At 42.5% G+C, this 18,223-nt stretch overlaps 1 protein-coding gene across 9 annotated transcripts in view; it reads right to left on the bottom strand.

The window, feature by feature from the left end:
- Positions 1-18,223, bottom strand: part of GABBR2 (gamma-aminobutyric acid type B receptor subunit 2) — a 1,059,696-nt gene that overhangs the window by 61,288 nt on the left and 980,185 nt on the right. For all 9 annotated transcript variants that reach the window (XM_033929595.1, XM_033929596.1, XM_033929597.1 and 6 more), the window contains 2 exons: positions 10,683-10,793; positions 194-418 (listed from right to left, as the gene is read on the bottom strand). In XM_033929595.1, coding sequence (XP_033785486.1) covers positions 194-418; positions 10,683-10,793 — 336 coding nt within the window. The remainder of the gene's footprint in view (positions 1-193; positions 419-10,682; positions 10,794-18,223) is intronic.

The following is an 18,223-nucleotide window of genomic DNA, read 5'->3' on the forward strand; positions in this document are numbered from 1 at the left end:
TTTCTCTCTTCGAGAGATCCCATGTGCCTGTCCCAGGCCCTTTTGAATTCAGACACGATCTCTGTCTCCACCACCTCTTCTGGGAGACTGTTTCATGCCAGATCAAACAAATTTTGAAATGACATTCACCTCAAATCACTAGGTAACAATTTAAAGATGTGACTTACTAAAGATAATAAATCAATTAACCTACCTTTGGCACAAAAACAAGACAGAGTGTGATGGTACTGCTGAATATGATGACTAAAGCCACAATGCAGAACTGGACATTGGGCTGATCCCGAGTGAGGAACGATACAGCAGCTCCAATAATGCACATGATCCCCACATTGTACACACTCATTCCTATATATTTGCTGTCATTCAGTGCAGGAATGCTCACATTTCGAGTCTCCCAAGCCAAGAAACAACCAAATAACTAAAAAGAAATAAAAAGATAATTAAGAGAAAGTAATTGACATATATTAAACTTAATAAATCGCTTTCTTTAAAATGCTTGTGAACTCTGTACATGTAGATTGCCCAGGTTGAGAGGCCAAAGTAGTTGCCTATTTTGAAGACATATACGTACCTATGTATCTTCTTTAAATAGCTTCACAGAACCTGTACAACTAAAACGTAAGATTCAGCCTTGTACACTTAAACTTAGAAATAGGTATAAATGTATGTGGTTCAAGAATGTGCATAAATGCCTTTTTTATTGCCTATATTTGTACTTTGAGACTTCATCCACACTCTGCACAAATGATGACCCCAAACATACCTACATGTGCGTCATGTAAAAAGTAGATTGTGGGGCAATTTTAGCAGTGCTTTTTCACCGATAAAACAGGGTTTATGTATGAAAAAGTATGTTCCAATATTCAAAACAATTTAAGTGGGCAGGAGAGGCTTTGCTGTACCATGAGACTACTGCTAGAGGTTGTGGTGCTGCCTGGGCTGTCAGTTTTTGGAATTGGAACTCTCCCAGGGTAGGTTCACAGGTTATGCTGGATGAGCCTGTTCCTGAGTCAGCGATACCCTCTATATTGGGCCACCTCAGAGTTGCTAGTCCTTCTGCCAGTGCTGGGCCTACAGTGGCCACCAGTGAGTCCTTGTTGGATATGGGTTTGGAGGGTGAGCTGGATGAGAGTCACAGTGGAGTGTGCTTAGGAGTCAGAGTTTTGGGGGTGGATTATCGCAGGGGCGTAATTTAGGGAAGTGCTTGTGTGATAGGAAAAGTTTGAAGCATCTTAAGTATGTGGTAAAGTGTTTAGATTTGGAAAAGCATCAGCATTGGGTGGGTTCTGGCGACCCTATGGCAGTTTGGGGGCCTTATGACTCCTGAGACTCATCAGAGGAGTCCTGTGAGTGATGGGCTGCTGGTGAAGGTTTCTGATCTGTTGTCAGTTGTTGCACCTCTCCTATTGCTGACAGCTGGGCAGTTTTCTAAGCAGTGGCATGCTTTATATGAAATTGCACCTTTGGATGCTGAGATTTTACAGACGTTGCATTTGAAAATTATTAAGGGGAAATGTAGTGGATGTCTTTGTTTTATTGGCGTTGGAGCAGGAACAGGATAGAGGGGATCATTAAAAGGATGATCAGAAGGATGAGTCAAAAGTGAAAAAAGGGGAAGGTTTCCCAGAATATATTCAATTGGTTGCTTAGTTTTCATGTCTACACTAGTGTTTTGGGTGGGGACTAAGCCTGTGTTTTATCTGGGTTTGTTGTACTGTTCTAATTTCATTCTGCAGGCTTATAAGACCTATGGTGTTGGGTCTTGTTGACGTACAATGAGTTGTTTAGGAAAGGTTTAATGAAGGATAAATCTTAGGCTTGGAGTTTTTGGGATGTCAACATATGGCTTTCAGTGATGATTCCTCATCTTTGGCCCTTTCAGTTTGAGGCTCCTCTTGGGTTTGCCAGGGTAGGAGAGGGGTCTGCTTTATGGTCAGGTCCCATGGGAGGACACCCAAGGCATTACTGGAGGATGGGGACCTGTGGAGTACGCCTTCAGGCAGCAGGGGTTGGGAATTGACAGCAGAGTTTATTTCCAATTCAGTGCTAGCAAGTGTGACTGCCAAGGGTGTAATTTTCAGCACAAATGTAGCCAAGTGCCATGGAACTCATCTGGCCATTTGCTGTGTAGAGCGGTGGCTTGGGTTGTATCCAAACAAAACAGTGGTGCAGCTTTTGTGGGAGGGGTTTTCTATGGGTTTTCGGATTCTTTTTTCTGGTCCTTCTTTGCAACTTCATTTTTGTAATGCTCCTTCAGTTGTTTCTCATATTGTCTGTGGTGCAGGAGAAAATTCAGAAGGAACTATGTTTGGTCTGGAATGTGGGATCTTTTCAGGCTCCCCTTTTGTTGAGTTTGTTGTATCTTCTCTGGGTGTGGTGCCAAAGAAGGAGCTGAGAAAGTTTTGGTTAATTCATAACCTGTCTTTTCCCTATGGAGGGAGGTGAGTTCTTTCATTGATTCCAATTTTTGTACAGTCCACTATGCCCCTTTTGATCAGGCTGTGGATATGCTGCAGTTGTTGCGACACGGTGTCCTTATGCCAAAAGTGGATATAGAAGCAGCCTTTTGGCTTTTGCCAGTCCACCCTGAGACTTTTCATAAGAACATAAGAATTGCCACTGCTGGGTCAGATCAGTGGTCCATCGTGCCCAGCTGTCCGCTCATGCGGCGGCCCTTGGGTCAAAGACCAGTGCTCCAAATGAGTCCAGCCTCACCTGCGTACATTCAGGTTTAGCAGGAACCTGTCTAACTTTGTCTTGAATCCCTGGAGGGTGTTTTCCCCTATAACAGTCTCTGGAAGAGCGTTCCAGTTTTCCAGCACTTTCTGGGTGAAGAAGAACTTCCTTACGTTTGTATGGAACTACCCCCTTTTAACTTTAGAGAATGCCCTCTCGTTCTCTCTATCTTCAAGAGGGCGAACAACCTGTCTTTATCTACTAAGTCTATTCCCTTCATTACCTTGAATGTTTCGATCATGTCCCCTCTCAGTCTCCTCTTTTGAAGGGAGAAGAGACCCAGTTTCTCCAATCTCTCACTGTACAGCAACTCCTCCAGCCCTTTAAACATTTTAGTCGCTCTTCTCTGGACTCTTTCGAGTAGTACCGTGTCTTTCTTCATGTACAGCGACCAGTGCTGGACGCAGTACTCCAGGTGAGGGCGCACCATGGCCCGGTACAGCGGCATAATAACCTTCTCTGATCTGTTCATGATCCCCTTCTTAATCATTTTGTTTTGGCGTCATTTGTGTGACAAATGCACACCAATGGATTGCTCCATGTCATCTGTGTACTTTGAAGCATTTTCTTCCTTTGTGCACTGGGTGGCAGAACAGATGTTGGGGTTTGGTTCCTTTGTCCATTATTTGGTGACTTTTTGTTTGGAGGACCCATGGCCAGCTTGCAGTGTCAGCAACTTTTTTCTGCATTCCATGTGGAGATCCCATTGTGCAGTACCTTGGCCTTCCTGGATACTGAGCTTGATTTCATTCATATGGGTCCTGCCTGGCCCTTAAGTAGGTGCAGGAGTTGCTTGGTATCAACAAAGGATGTTGGTCAGGAAAAAAACTCAATCTGAAAGAGATTTAGTCATTGGTAGGGAGATTCACAGTAACATAGTAAATGATGGCAGAAAAAGACCCTCACGGTCCATCCAGTCTGCCCAACAAGGTGACCAGAGACTCGCCCACCATCTTATGTAGGCCTGGGTCACCCATGTTTAAATGCTAGTTGTGAAGTCATCATCATGCCAACCATGATGGGGATTATATGTGGTATATTGCTGATGGTATTCAACTTAATAATCAAGGTGCCTTCCCTTCCCTCCAAAGCTGCTCAGTTTCCCCACTCACAGTATGTGACAACACTTTGGAGTTGTTGAACCTTCATCTAACTCTCGTCATGTGCTTAGGGTTCCCATAATTTTGATTTTTTTTTTTTTTAAAAGGGAACATTGAACTGCCCTGTTTAACCCAGCCCTGCCCCCACACAACCTCATCTTCATTTTATCCCAGAGCTCGGTGCTGCATTTGGAAGGCCTCCAATTATGTGCAGATGTGACCTGGATTTTCCTCAGTGAAGACAGAACAGAAGTATTTGTTAAGCACCTCTGCTTATTGCAGTCCATATAGCGGTTCATAATATCTTTCAATCTCACAATTCCATTTCTAGCCTTCCTCCTTTTACTAAAATACCTGAAAAGGCCTTGTTACCTTTCTTTATGTTTCTAGTCATTTGTTCTTCCTCCAAAGCCTTCGCCAGCCTTATTGCTTTCTTCACTTCTTTCAGTTTTATCTGGTAATCTCTTTTGTGTTCCTCCTCTTGCGATCCTTTATATTTTATGAACGACACATCCTTTGCTTTTATTTTGGTGAACCATATTAGTTTCCTTTTTCTCTTAATTTTGCTAACCTTCCTTATATAAAGATCTGTTGCTGATTTTATAGCTTCCTTCAGTTTGAACCACAGATCCTCTACCACGTCTATGTCCTCCCAACCCTTCAACTCTTTTTTCAGACACTCCTCCATTTTAACAGCATGTTTAAAATCCAGGATTTTTATTTTGTGTAGCCACTTTCCATTTTAGTCCACACATCAAACCATATAGTGTGATGATCACTATTTGCCAGATGGGCACCTACCCAGACATTGGATATACCGTCTCCATTTGTGAGCACAAGATTTAGCATCACATCTCCCCTTGTGGATTCCATTACCATTTATCTCAGCAAAGCACTTTGAAAAACATCTACAATCTTTCTGCTTTTTCTGATTCTGCAAACAGGACTGTCCAATCCATATCTGGCAAATTGAAATCCCCCAGCAACAGTACTTCTCCCTTCATTCCCAACTTTTGAATATGACCGACTTCTCTATGTGTGTTGGAGGTCTGTAGACAACACCCACGTGGACGGATGTTCAATCTTCTCTTTCTAAGACAATTCATATTGCTTCTTCTTCTCCCCAGAGCCCCTGCTTTAATGTTGTTTTTCACATATAAAGCTACCCCTCCATTAGGGTTGTCCAGAAAAATCTAAAGTTGGAAAAACTGCAAATTGAAGTTTTTCCCATGAATTTGATTGTGCTTGATCAGAAAATAATTTTAAAAAATTTAAAGCCTATACTGGGGTCGCTCAAAGCCATTGATTAAATAAAGCTCAGTTTTTCTTAATATCTGCTATTATTTTTGCTTAATGGAGCAAATTTCTTGGTATTACAGTGGTACCTTGGATTACGAGCATAATCCGCTCCAGGAGCATGCTCGTAATCCAAAATGCTCATTTATCAAAGTGAGTTTCCCCATAGGAAATAATGGAAACTCGTTTTGATACGTTCCCACCCCCCCGAGGCCAGCGGCGCTGCTCTATCCCCCCCCATGAGAACTGGCATTGCTCCCCCCAAAGGCCCCCCCTGCGATACGGCACCCTCCCACCCGCGATTGGGCAACCCCCGCCGCGATTGGGCACCTCCCACCGCTTCTTACTGTCATCTGGGGGGAGGGTGCCGGATCGCGGGGGGAGGGTTCCGGATTGCGGGGGGGGGGGGGGCACCGCTTGCAAATCGTGGCACGCTCGGTTTCTGAGGCGCTGATTATGCGAATGTTTTACTTGTCTTGCAAAACACTCACAAACCAGTGCACTCGTAAACCGAAGGACCACTGTATTTTAATCTTCTAATTCAACTTCTTGTACTTCTAAACTATTCAGGAGACATTAGAAAACATACCTGTTCTGAGGAAACAAGATGGCGGTGGCGTGATAGTAGTCAGTGCTAGAGCTCCATCTTACCCTGCATTTTTCGTCTATTACTTTTCTTCTGGGTCCGACCGCAAAAGCGTGTCTGAAGGATGCCTCACAGCAAGCGCAAGGGCGTTATCTGGGTGGACCTTTTCACACCCGAACAAATGCAGATGAACCAGTTCCTGACAAGTTCACTGGCCTCAATTGGAGGGGGAATCCCTGCTGTGGCAACATTGGAAGAAGACGCTGGAGCCTTGGGGTTTGAAACATCATTTTCCCCCCTCCAGCAGCCCAATCACCGCCTAATCCGGCAACAGAAGATGTGGGAGGTGCAATTGCCAAAGAGCCGTTGAGCCCGACGCAATCATGCGGAGGAAAGCACAATGCGACCTAGGACGCTGAGTTGACTACCTACCAAGGAGCGGAGAGAACCCACTCCTCGTCAGCGACTCTTCTTAACATATGGAGAGTGCCCCAAAAGCTTGAAGTTGCTTCTACAAAGTCAGCAGGAGACATTTCAAAAGTTGTGAGTAAATTAGATGACTTATCAATTTCAGTTCAAAATATTAAGGCAGAAACCAATTTGAAATTTGAAAAAATTGAAAAAGAGATTTCCTTATTATAGAGTGTTTCTACTAATGTGGTAAAAGATAGACTTTTTCTTCAAAGGAAAATTGAACAGCTGGAGAATTTTAATAGGCGTCTTAACCTATGCCTATTGAATTTTCCTAAATTGGTTTTGTCCACACCAATTGATATGGAAAGATGGCAAAAGAGGTGAAACAGGGTCAGAGAGAGATGGTAAAGGGTGTGAAAGGGGGAAAAGGAGAAATGGAAATGGTAGGACCACTGCTGCTTTGGGGCACTGAGGGAGGAAAGGTTGGTACGTCAGGACTGCTGCTGCCGCCTCGGGTAAGTAAAGACCCTGTCAGGAGGGCCAAAAGGGTACAAAGGAAATGGTGAAAGGTGAGGTGGTGGGACTGGGATCAGTGGGAGGCAGGGTCCGGGCATGATAGAGGCAGGGCATGGGTGGGGTCAGAGTCAGGGTCAGGGTATAGGTGGGGCTATTCTAGCACCCGTCACTGTAACGAATGTAACGGGCTAAAACACTAGTAAATAAATAATAATAATAAAAAAGAAATCATACCTGTTCTTCGGTAACTAAACCTTCTTCACTTGGAGCTCCTTTTACTAAGCTGCGTTAGGGCATTAACGCACGGAGTAGCGTGCGCTACAATGCTGCACGCGCTAGACGCTAACAGCAGCATTGAGCTGGCGTCAGTTCTAGCCGTGAAGTGCGGGGTAAGCGCGCACTAAAAACGCTAGCGCACCTTAGTAAAAGGAGCCCTTAATTGCAACTATTTTTGTTTTGTAAACTGCATAGAACTTAACGGTATTGTAATATGGAAGTAAATTTTTATGTCATGTATTATAGCTATAACTTATGTTTTCAAACTCAACAATGATACACTGATAAAAAGACATTTTATGCCAAAAAAGCGCGGTATTTTATTAACTGAACCTTTAATATCTGCATTTTATTGTGAAAAATAACAGAAATTTAACATACTTTGCTAATAGCTAAACACGTACACTTTGATGTAGTCACCTACCAATGGCATGTGAGCTGTTAACCCTTTCAGGACCATAAGGATCGTAGGCCAATTTTTGTGGTTTTGATGACATTTTTATGGTAAAAAGGGCTTGCAGATGCCAAAAAATTGATTTTTTTTGTGAAATATCATTTTTTTTTTTTTTTTAAATCAAACTTCTGGCTTATGGACAGTGTGGCAAGTGAATCTTCTCGTCAATCTGGCAACGACGCTAATGAATGAATGTCGGAACCAGTTTGTTTACATAAAGGCAGTATCATATGGAATCCGTACATATCAAATTTAGAACTGTAGACTATCCCAATCAAAATTTATAGGATTTTAAAGTTATGGGACAAATATGTCCCTTGGTCCTGAAAGGGTTAAACTGAAAACTGGCTGTCACTAGAATCATCACAGATCCAGTGTAGCATGAGGCCTTGTTGCAAGTTGAACAGCATCAAAGACTTTGGGCTCCTTTGACAAATTCCCGAGCGTGCTAGCCACTACTGCCTCCTTTTTAGGAGACGGTAGATTTTCGGCTACCGCACGCTATAGCGCGCGGTAATTTTGTGCGTGCGCTAAAAACCCTAGCGCACCTTCGTAAAAGGAGCCCTTTATCCTGACTATCTCAAGAAGACTGAATGCTTGAGTGTTTGGAACGCCATTGGACTATGACCACACCAAAGTGTACGTGGTTAGCTATCAGCAAAGTATGCTAAATTTCTGTCTTTTTTTCAATCAGTGTATCATTTCGTTTCTGAGTAAGGAAACGTAAACGTTATAGTTATAATACCAAGAAATTTGCTCCATTAAACAAAAAGGTTTAAGAAAATTTGAGCTTTTTGTTATCAATGGCTTTGAGCAGCCACAGGATGGGCTTTAAAAATTATTTTCTGATCAAGCATAATCAATTTCATGGGAAAAACTTCAATTTGCAGTTTTTCAAAATTTAGTTTTTTCTAGACAACCTTACCTTCCTCCTTTCCAATCAGCATGGAAGTCATTGAACCATGTTTCCGTAATAGAACTACTATCCAAGTCTGCCTGCAACATCAGGGCTTGCAAATCATGAACTTTGTTATATAAACTGCAAGCATTTGTACACATAGCTTTACAGTTTCTTGTTTTCTCTCTCATCATCTGGTTTTCCTTCTGCCTAGTCTTCCCATCTACCTTTTTGTTGATAAGCGATTTGCTAAGGTTGATGTACCGGGGGGTAGAGGGTGATTTCTACTTTCAGGGGACCATAGGAATTAGGACTTGCTGCCCCTTTAAAATCATGCTCTTAGCCCTACTACAGAATTTACTAGAACTAACAATTACCAGAGTTCTAGAACTAGAACTTACTAGAATTTACTAGAACTAACAATTACCAAAATTATGCATCAGCATGCCTTTTTAACACAGCTTCATAAACAGATTCCTCAGTGATTGTGGGTAAATATGTTTTATGTCTAGTGAAAACCTAGTATACTTGTGTGTATATTTAACTTTTGTCCTATTCCATCTTCCTTTTATAAGAAATGTTTGATTATATATATTTTTGCACATATTTGAATAATATCAGCAAGACACATCTAATCTAAACTAATCTGAATCTTGGATTTATCATGTCATCTCTCCAAAAGAACCTCAACTAGGTTCACATAAAAATCGATAATTGAAGTGAAAGTAGTTAGATTACAGAGAAAATTACTTATTAATGAAGACCCTCATCTGATATCCTAGAAAGAAGATAACTAATTTTCCTTAGAATAATTTTATAAGAACTGTTGAAATAACAGTGTTTTAATAGAGGGGCATAATCAAAACATATGTCTAAGTCCTATTCGGAAGTATGGCACAAAATTGGCACTGGGAAAATGTCCATTCAAGGCAAATCACTATACGTCCAAAATATATATATATTTTTTTAAAGTCTAACTGGACGTCCAGGCAACTGATCATCCAGACCGCCAGTATGTCTATCTTTATACCACATTTTCGACCAAAAATTCGTCCACGTCCCAAACGTCCAGAACAAGACCATTTGGACATGGGAGGGGCCAGCATTGTGATGGACTGGCCATCTAGACATGTCAACAGAACATTACGGCACCTTACAGGGCACTGCTGTGAACTTCACAAAAAGGGTGCCAGATAATCTCACCAGAACTCCCTTATAGGTTATGGTGAGCCCCCCAAAACCCACTATACCTATCTGTCTACAACCCTAATAGCCCTTATGATGGCAGGTGGCAGTAGAGTAGGATTTTGATTTTTTTTTTTTTTTTTTTTTTTGAGGGGGGTTGGTGTTCTCACATTTTCCACCATAAATGTAGTGGTTAGAGTGGCTCATGTGTCTGGGTTCTGCTCTCTATGGTTTACTAGCCCACACCCCAGGCTTCTTAAGACACCTGTATGCAGCTCTACTAGGTTTTCCTATACCAGGTGCTGATGTTCTGGAGACAGGTATATACGTTTTTATTCTGATCTTTGGGAGTATGTGATGGGGCCAGTGATCACTGGGGGAGCGTGTAGAGTCTTTACTTTGTCTCTGCAGTGGTTATCTGGTTACTTTGGATAACATTTTGGCACTTATACCTATTTTCACATCGTCTAACACACAACGTCTAAGTTTCATCCAGGTTGTCTAGTAAAACATTCAATTATTCCTGCAGGATGTCTAAGTCAGCCCACATCCCACTCAAATACTGCCCTGACCACTCTTCCAGATATGCCCCTTTCAGCTCTTGGCATACAGGGCATTCAGAGGCATAGGAAGCCCCACTATACATCCAGAAATTCGGTTTGATTATCGGCACTTGGACATTCTGTCTATTAGGATGTCAAAATGCTAACTGAGGGTGGGTGTTTAGTCGTTTTAAAGTTTTGATTATGAGCCCCATAGGTTTTTAACTTACTGAGAGTATAAACTCTGAATGTTTATGAACATGCATTTTTTACTAAATTGATCCGATTGAGCATGCAAGACCCAGTAGTCCCCTTCATGGTTGTAGGATATTTCAATCAAGTAATGAACCCCTAGATAGACAGGTCTATGAACAGAGGGGGCCCTATTTTGAGTAAGAAAAAGGTTTTGTCCAGGAAGTCTTGTAAAACATTTGATTATCCCTGCAGGATGACTAAGTGTAGTTTGGCCCACATCCCACCCAAATACCGTCCCAACCACTCCTCCAGATATGCTCCTTTCAGCTCTGAGCACACAGTGGCATTCAGAGGCCTAAAAAGTGCCTTGATACATCCAGAAATTTGGTTTGATTATCGGCACTTGAACGACCTGTCATCCAAGTGCCGACTTGGTTGGATTTTGAGATATGTTTAAGGTTTGATTATGAGCCCCATAGCTTACCATTAAAAGCCCTTTGTAGGCGTAGACTATACCAAGCCAAATGGTCATGTGAGTGTTCTCACAATGCTCCAGAAATGGAAGGATAGCAATATCTCTGCCTGCAGGGTCAGGCTGCAAGGAAGAATAGAAAAAAAAGAGACACTTAATACTTTTTTGCATTTACTTCAAATCCAGAGAAGCTTTTAAAACCTTAATTTCTAAATGTCCTGAATAAGTTTTAAATCTTAATTAACCCTTGTTAATTAACATTTTAATTAACTCTTGTATTGCTAGAAAGTAAGGATGCCAATATCAAAATAAAATATTCAGATTAAAGAACTTTCTGTTGACTCTAATTTTCAGTTAGGCTTAGCTAAAGAGAGAGTGGATACTATAGAATGGTACCAACTAAAATTTATAGAGCATTTTTACAAAGTTGATTCAAATGAACTTTTCAGTCATATAATACTGTACTTCAGAAGAATGACTGGCACACTGGCTTGAATGCTGCATCATATTGTCTTAAAGATGAGAAGAAATTATGACACTTTACCACTCTCTCTTTACTTGGCTTTGGGGAGACGGAGAGTAGAGGATATGATATCCTCTACCCTCCGTCTCTCCAAAAGCTTCTATTTTCTTTTTTCCTCTCTTTGCAGTGTTTTCTTCCCCATGAACCAGCATCCTCAATCTCTGGCTTTCCTGCAATCCATTTCTCTGTCTTCTAACTTGTTTTCATTCCCTTCATTGTAACCTCCTTCCCATATATTATATAATCACTTTACCGCTTTAAACAATTTGGAGGGCCCTGTATGGCCATGAATGGCTAGTGGATAAGCACATGTGGAAGGCCATTTTCGATAGAATGTCTAAGTCCAACTTTGGACACCTCCTGCAAGACATCCAAAAATTGGGACAGCAAAAGAGCCATTTTCGAAACCACAAGATGTCCAACTTTTTTTTTCAAAATATGACCTGTCTAGATGTCCTGGTCTTTAGTACGTAACGTGACCATTTATTTTTTTCATCAAAAGGGGACAGCTATTAATTGTTAGTCCTGTCCCCAATCCCACCCTAGCCCTGCCCTAGCCCCACCAAACCCCTCCTTCCCATGTCCTTAGTGCCCCAGTGCCTCCTTCCCATGTCCTTAGTGCCCTCAGTGCCTCCTTTCTATGTCCTTAGTGCCCCCAGTGCCTCCTTCCTATGCCCTCAGTGCTCCTTCCTATGTCCTTAATGCTCCCAGTGCCTCCTTCCCATGTCCTTAGTGCCCCAGTGCCTCCTTCCCATGTCCTTAGTGCCCCCAGTGCCTCCTTCCCATGTCTCCCTCACTGCCTTCCAGACTTTGTCCCACCCCAACCCCCGAAGCCAGCCTGTCTGCCTGTCTACCTCCCTCCCTCCCTGGCCAAAGCTAGCCTGCTTGCCTGCCTACCTCCTTCCCTCCCTGCCGCACAAAAAAAAAAAAAGCCTCCCGCCTTCCTTTCCTCCGGACCGCTGTTATCTTACCTCCCTGCTGCTGCTAATCGCCGACAAGAAGTCTTCGTTCCGACGTCAATTCTGACGTCAATTCTGACGTCGGAGAGGACATTCTGGGCCAGCCAGGCAGTGATTGGCTGGCCCAGAATGTCCTCTCAAATGTTAGAATTGACGTCAGAAAGAAGACTTCTTGTCGGCAATTAGCAGCAGGGAGGTAAGATAGCAGCGGACCGGGGGAAAGGAAGGAGGGAGGCTTTTTTTTTTTTAATGCGGCAGGTAGGGACAGGAAGTGATTGCCTGTCCCCCGTTGTCCCCAAGCACAGCTTCGGGACGCTGTCCCTGAAAATGTGACATTTCGGCATCCCGAAGCTGTTTGTGGGGACAATGGGACGGGGTTCTGAAAATGGGAAGATCCCGTTCAAAACGGGACGTATGGTCACCTTATTAGAATGTCTATCTTTTTTGGCCATTTTTAAAAATCAGATCCCTGAAGAAAATTCTCTAATTGTATTAATTCAAAGAATACATAGTTTACCCTGAAATATTATCAAATATCTACAGAGGAAGTGTAAAAAGAAAGTAGTCCCTTTTGCTACCACTTAGGTAGCACTTTTACTAAACTGCGGTAGTGTTTTTAGCGCACGCTGAATATTAGAGCGCACTAACCCCTGCGCTACATGGAAAATACTAATGCCAGCTCTATGGAGGCGTTAGCATCTAGCGTGCACTAAAACTACTAGCGCAGCTTAATAAAAGGAGCCCTTAGTGGGAATATAGCAACATTTAACTAACAAAATGGACTCTACAATAGTTTGTAGTCCTTATATCTCTTTAAAGTACTTCTTAACAAGTATCTCTGGAGTCAAAAGGTGACTAATAGAAAAATTAAGGAACCAAAGGTTCCTAACAGAAAGAACTTTCTCAAAAGATTTCACCTTACGGTATATATACAAACTCTTCTGGACTGCAGAGAAGCTGGATTGTTGTAAAGAAATGATCTTATTCTCCATTGAGTGAACTTTTGAGTCCAGTTCCACCTTCCCATCTAGATCTTTAAAATTAGCAACTGATTCAGAAGGGACCTCAGGCATTGGAGCCAATCAGGGCCTTAGAACCTTCCCCAGTACATCTCAGGATGCACCAGGAAGGGGTAGGCCTGCCATTTTGAAGAGGCAGACTTGCCGGCCAGAGAGAGTAAACATCCCTCTGGCCGGCCTTTCTTCAAAAAGGTATGGGGAGGGGTTAGGGGTTCAGGTTTGGGGGTCACTGGCATTTGGGGGGATGTCAGGGGTTTGGGAGGGTGTTGGAAGGGAGTAGGCATCCCTCCTGCTGATTTCATGGTGCAGTCAGGGGGTCCTCTTCTGCAGCTGGCTCAACTGATTGTGGCAGGACTCTCCAAAGCTGCGGCTTCGGGCAGTCCTGCCGGCTCAGCTGATTGAGAATTCCCTTGCCGTGTCTAGTTTTAAAGGTCTGAAATGTAGGCCAGCATTTTGCAGGCCTACATTTAGGCTCTAGGGCCACTTAAACTTGTCCAAGGCCAATTCCTGGCGAAACCACACCCAGCCTTGGCCGAGCTTAAGTGTCCCTATGCATTTCTCTAGACCCGCGACAAATACCCACAGTGTGGGCGTCCTGCTTCGGGAAGCTTTTTTAAAAAAAATGCACGTCCTGATTGGCTGCCTACTGCCACCTACAATTGGGACACACGTTTGTAGAATCAGCCCCTTATGCAGATAACATTTTTCTATAATTTTTAAATGCAGATATTTTTGCATGGTGTAAAGCCAATATATGTACAATATTATATAGTAACTCTTAATACCATATCATACGATATAGAGTGGAAACTGTTTTCTGCTGCATAAAACAGAAAAAAATACTGTAGAATGTTTTAACCGCATGCTTATCACAAAACACTTCAAGAAACTACTCTCAATATAATTAAAAAAAAAACAAGCCCTGCATCCACATGCTGTCACTGATGTTAACAGGGAAAGAAGAGCTACTGGATCAAAGCACCAAGAAATAAGGCGGCAAATCTGCAGATGCCAACAAGGTAGAAGAGCAGACTTAAAATGAAGTAGTCCAAAAATAAAAGTTTTATTGATACTGTTACAATACTTGAGGGTTTTAAAACATGTGCATGAGACAGATTATATGCTTGTCACCTCCATTATATATGATCTCTCTCATGCATATTTATTGGGGGATGCCCTACAAAACCCAAATGGCTGGTGGACCACCAGGACAAGTTTGAGAGCTGCTGCCTTAAAGTGTTATTGTTGAAAAGCTGTTGGTTAATATTAGTATAAGGTGAGGCTGTGTATTTGCTCCCAATCCTCGTCTTATCCTTATCATTTGTGGGGGATGTGTTACTTCTTTTTCTCTTATCTATCTTATTCTTTGTGTTCCTTGGCTCCTAGTTAACATCTCTCTTCTTGTGATTATTATTACTCTCCATATAGTCAACCTCAACTTCAGTTTCTTTTGAAACTTTTTAAGATTCTTATAATCCTTGTAGAACACATCAAAACATGTATCATTTTGTTTAAGGAACTAAATTCTTTTTCCAATACTTCTTATTCCTTCTTTCACCTCCAACTGTCTCATAAATCCCTCATCATCATTATACAACCTGGGTAGATTTTTAATCCTTAATCCCCAAGTAATCCTTTATGGTGACAATATTCTAGAAGTGTAGATCCATGTAATTCATTGCATATCATTCTTTTGCTAAAATTGATAACTTCCTCCCAGCATAGGAGCCAACTCCTTTGCAGCCCTGAAAACAAATGCTCTTCATTCAATGCATTCATTTCAAATTTGCCTACTTGATATAGTAACTGAAAACAATCTCTTAAGTGTGTTACTCAGGTGTCTCATTTATGGAATTTTCCACTATTGACAATCCAAAATAAAGTGTATTTTTTAAAATATATCCTTGAAGTGTTGTAGAATCAATATTAGTATTAATTGTTAATGTTTAATATGCAGTCTGAACAAGCAGGTCAAGGTGGTTTGCAAAATTAGTAATATGTGTAAAAGCCTGAAATCTTTTGGTGACCTTTTTTTTACATGAAAAAAGTTGGAGACTACTGTTATAGAGAAATAAAAGACAGATTTTAGCAGTGTGTTGGATTTGTATAGAGAAAGGGAATTTAATCACACTTATCCCTACATAAACCTTAAATCACCAAGGGAATCAAATAAGATGTTTGCATTACCATATTTTCACGCATATAACGCGCGCGTTATACACGATTTTACAAACCGAGTATAACCATGCGCGTTATATTCATGAGCGCGTTGCACAAATTTTTTTTACATAGTTCCCCCCCCGACGTCCGATTCATCCCGCAGGACCGCTCACACTCCCACCCCGAAGGACCGTTCGCACTCGCACACGCACCCCCACCCCCATCATGGAGAAGCTGCCTACCGTTGTCCTGCTGCTTCCTCTGCCGGCGGTCCCGCCCCTTCTCTGAGCCCTGCATCTGCGCTGCTTCCTCTTCTGGCGGTCCCGCCCTTTCTCCGACTTATGTTTGTCTTGGATTCGTAAGTCTGAAGTTACTTTGTTAGTCCTCACATCTTTGTTTTTATGAAGTTGTACATCGCTTAGCAAACCGAATAAGCGATTCATCAAATATTAATAGAAACTTGAAACTTGAACAAAGTTGGACGTCCTAAGGTTAGATGTCCTAGTGGCCAAGACGTCTTAGGCGATTTAAAAAAAGAAAAAAATTGGGATGTCTTGCAGTGTTGCCAGTTTCAAAAATGGTTGCTTTTCTGCCTCTGATTTTGGGTGTCTTGTAGGAAATGTCCAAAGTTGGACTTAGACGTCTTATTGAAAATGCCCCTCATATTTCCTGCCTTTCTATCTCCCTTCTGTCATGCAGCATCTCCTCTCTCTTCCTTCCCTACTATGTAACTTGGGCCCCTCTCTTCTCCTGTTCCATGCAACTTGGCTTCCATTCTCTCTCCTCCCATCTCTGTTTCTTCCTTCCCATCCCATTCAGCACCACACTATCCCTTACCCAATTCCTGCATAGCCCTATCTTTTTCTGTCTCTGTTCCCTCCATCTAGCAGTGTCCCGTCTCTCTTTCCTCCATCCAGCAGTGTCCTGTCTTTCTCTTTCTCCCATCCAACAATGTCCCATTTCTCTCTTTCCCCCTTCCAGCAGTGCCCCGTCTCTCTTTCCCCATCAATGACAATCTGGGAAGTCAATGGGCCCAGCAGAAGTAGTACTGAGAGGATAATCAGGAAGGGGAATGTTGCGGTTTATACTGGGGAAGCTTAGCCTCTCTAAAACTCTTATGTGGGGTGGCTATGTATGTAAATTCCAAAATATGGCTTGTGGTGAACACCGCAAGCCACATTATAGCTGGAAAAATAATCTCAGTAAAAAACTCAGGTTATTTTAGCATCCTGAGAGCACTGGATTCAAAGCCATGGCCCACTGGTCCTGCACTGCATCATAAATGGGAAGGAAAGGTGCATCCTGGTCAGGAGACACACAGAAATAGAAACAAATGACAGAGACTGACCAGTGTGGCTATGATGATCAGTCTCTGTTCTTTGTTTGGCCTTCTTGGTGTCTCCTGACCAGGTTGTACATTTCCTTCCTAACTGCAGTTGGATTGCCTTTCTGGTTGATGCTTCCATCATAAATGGGCCTGTCAAAGGTAAAAATAAGCCCACTAGATGCAGGGAAAGTAACTTCTGCACCTGTAAACCACTTTGGTTATACCACAGAAAAGAAGTATATCAAAAATCTCATAAACAGAAACATATATAAACCCCCCTTCTAAAGTCACCAAGTTGGAAGACCCTCACCTGGAAGCTTTATCCAAGGTCAGGCACTCTTTGAAAATATCACCTACACCCCCAAATATGTAGTGCCCTGTGGTTGTGCCTCCCTCCCTCAGGCCTACATTTCCATGGAATCTAATAGACTAGAGTACAGTCAGGAAAAATCCCCAGTCACTCATGTCCTTGCTGGTTCTGGGTTGAAAATGGCACTGGTGGCCCCTATTAGTAGTCTTGTGGTACTACTGCTAAGGGGCAGGTTTTCATATAGCTCTCAGGGGGAGGGATTCTTGATCTGGGGAGCTTGGGGGAAGCTTTATTTTATTTTGCCTAGTCCTTTTAACATATGATCGAAACATTCAAGGTACTGAAGGGGATAGACTTAGTAGATAAGGACAGGTTGTTCACCATCTCCAAGGTAGGGAGAACATAAGAACATAAGAAACGCCTTCACCGGATCAGACCGAGGTCCATCTAGTCCGGCGATCCGCACACGCGACGGCCCATTTAGGTACTCCTTTATGGAGACCCGGATTTACCGTATCCCTCAATATGATATGCAAGAAGGTATGCATCCAACTTGCGCTTGAATCCCAGTACAGTAGTCTCCTCCACAACCTCCCCCGGGAGTGCATTCCAAGCATCCACCACGCGCTGTGTGAAAGAAAACTTCCTGACATTTGTCCTGAACCTGCTGCCACTCAGTTTCAGGCTATGACCTCTTGTCCGTGTCACATGTGAAAATGTCAGTAATGCTGCTTCTTGGTCTATTTTATCAAATCCTTTTAATATTTTAAAAGTCTCAATCAAATCCCCTCTCAGTCTTCTCTTCTCAAGGGTAAACAGTCCCAGCTTCCTGAGTCGATCTTTGTAGCTCATATGTTCCATTCCTTTAATAAGTTTCGTGGCTCGCCTCTGCATTCTCTCTAGCAGAGTTATATCCTTTTTAAGGTATGGAGACCAGTGTTGGACACAGTATTAAAGTTATAAAGTGGCATTATAACTTCTTCCGATCTACTCGTAATCCCCTTCTTAATTATGCCCAACATCCTATTTGCTTTCTTCGCCGCCGCCACACACTGTGCCGATGGCTTTAGGGTACTGTCAATCAGTACCCCCAAATCCCTTTCCTGTTCGCATTTTTCCAACTTGACCCCCAACATCTTATACTCATATTCCTTGTTTTTCTTTCCTAGATGCATCACCTTGCATTTGTTTATGTTAAAGTTCATCTGCCACTTTATCGCCCACGTTTGTAGCTGATTCAGATCTTTCTGGAGAT

The sequence above is a fragment of the Geotrypetes seraphini genome, chromosome 2 (genome assembly GCF_902459505.1).
Source record: "Geotrypetes seraphini chromosome 2, aGeoSer1.1, whole genome shotgun sequence".
Lineage (NCBI taxonomy): Eukaryota > Metazoa > Chordata > Amphibia > Gymnophiona > Dermophiidae > Geotrypetes > Geotrypetes seraphini.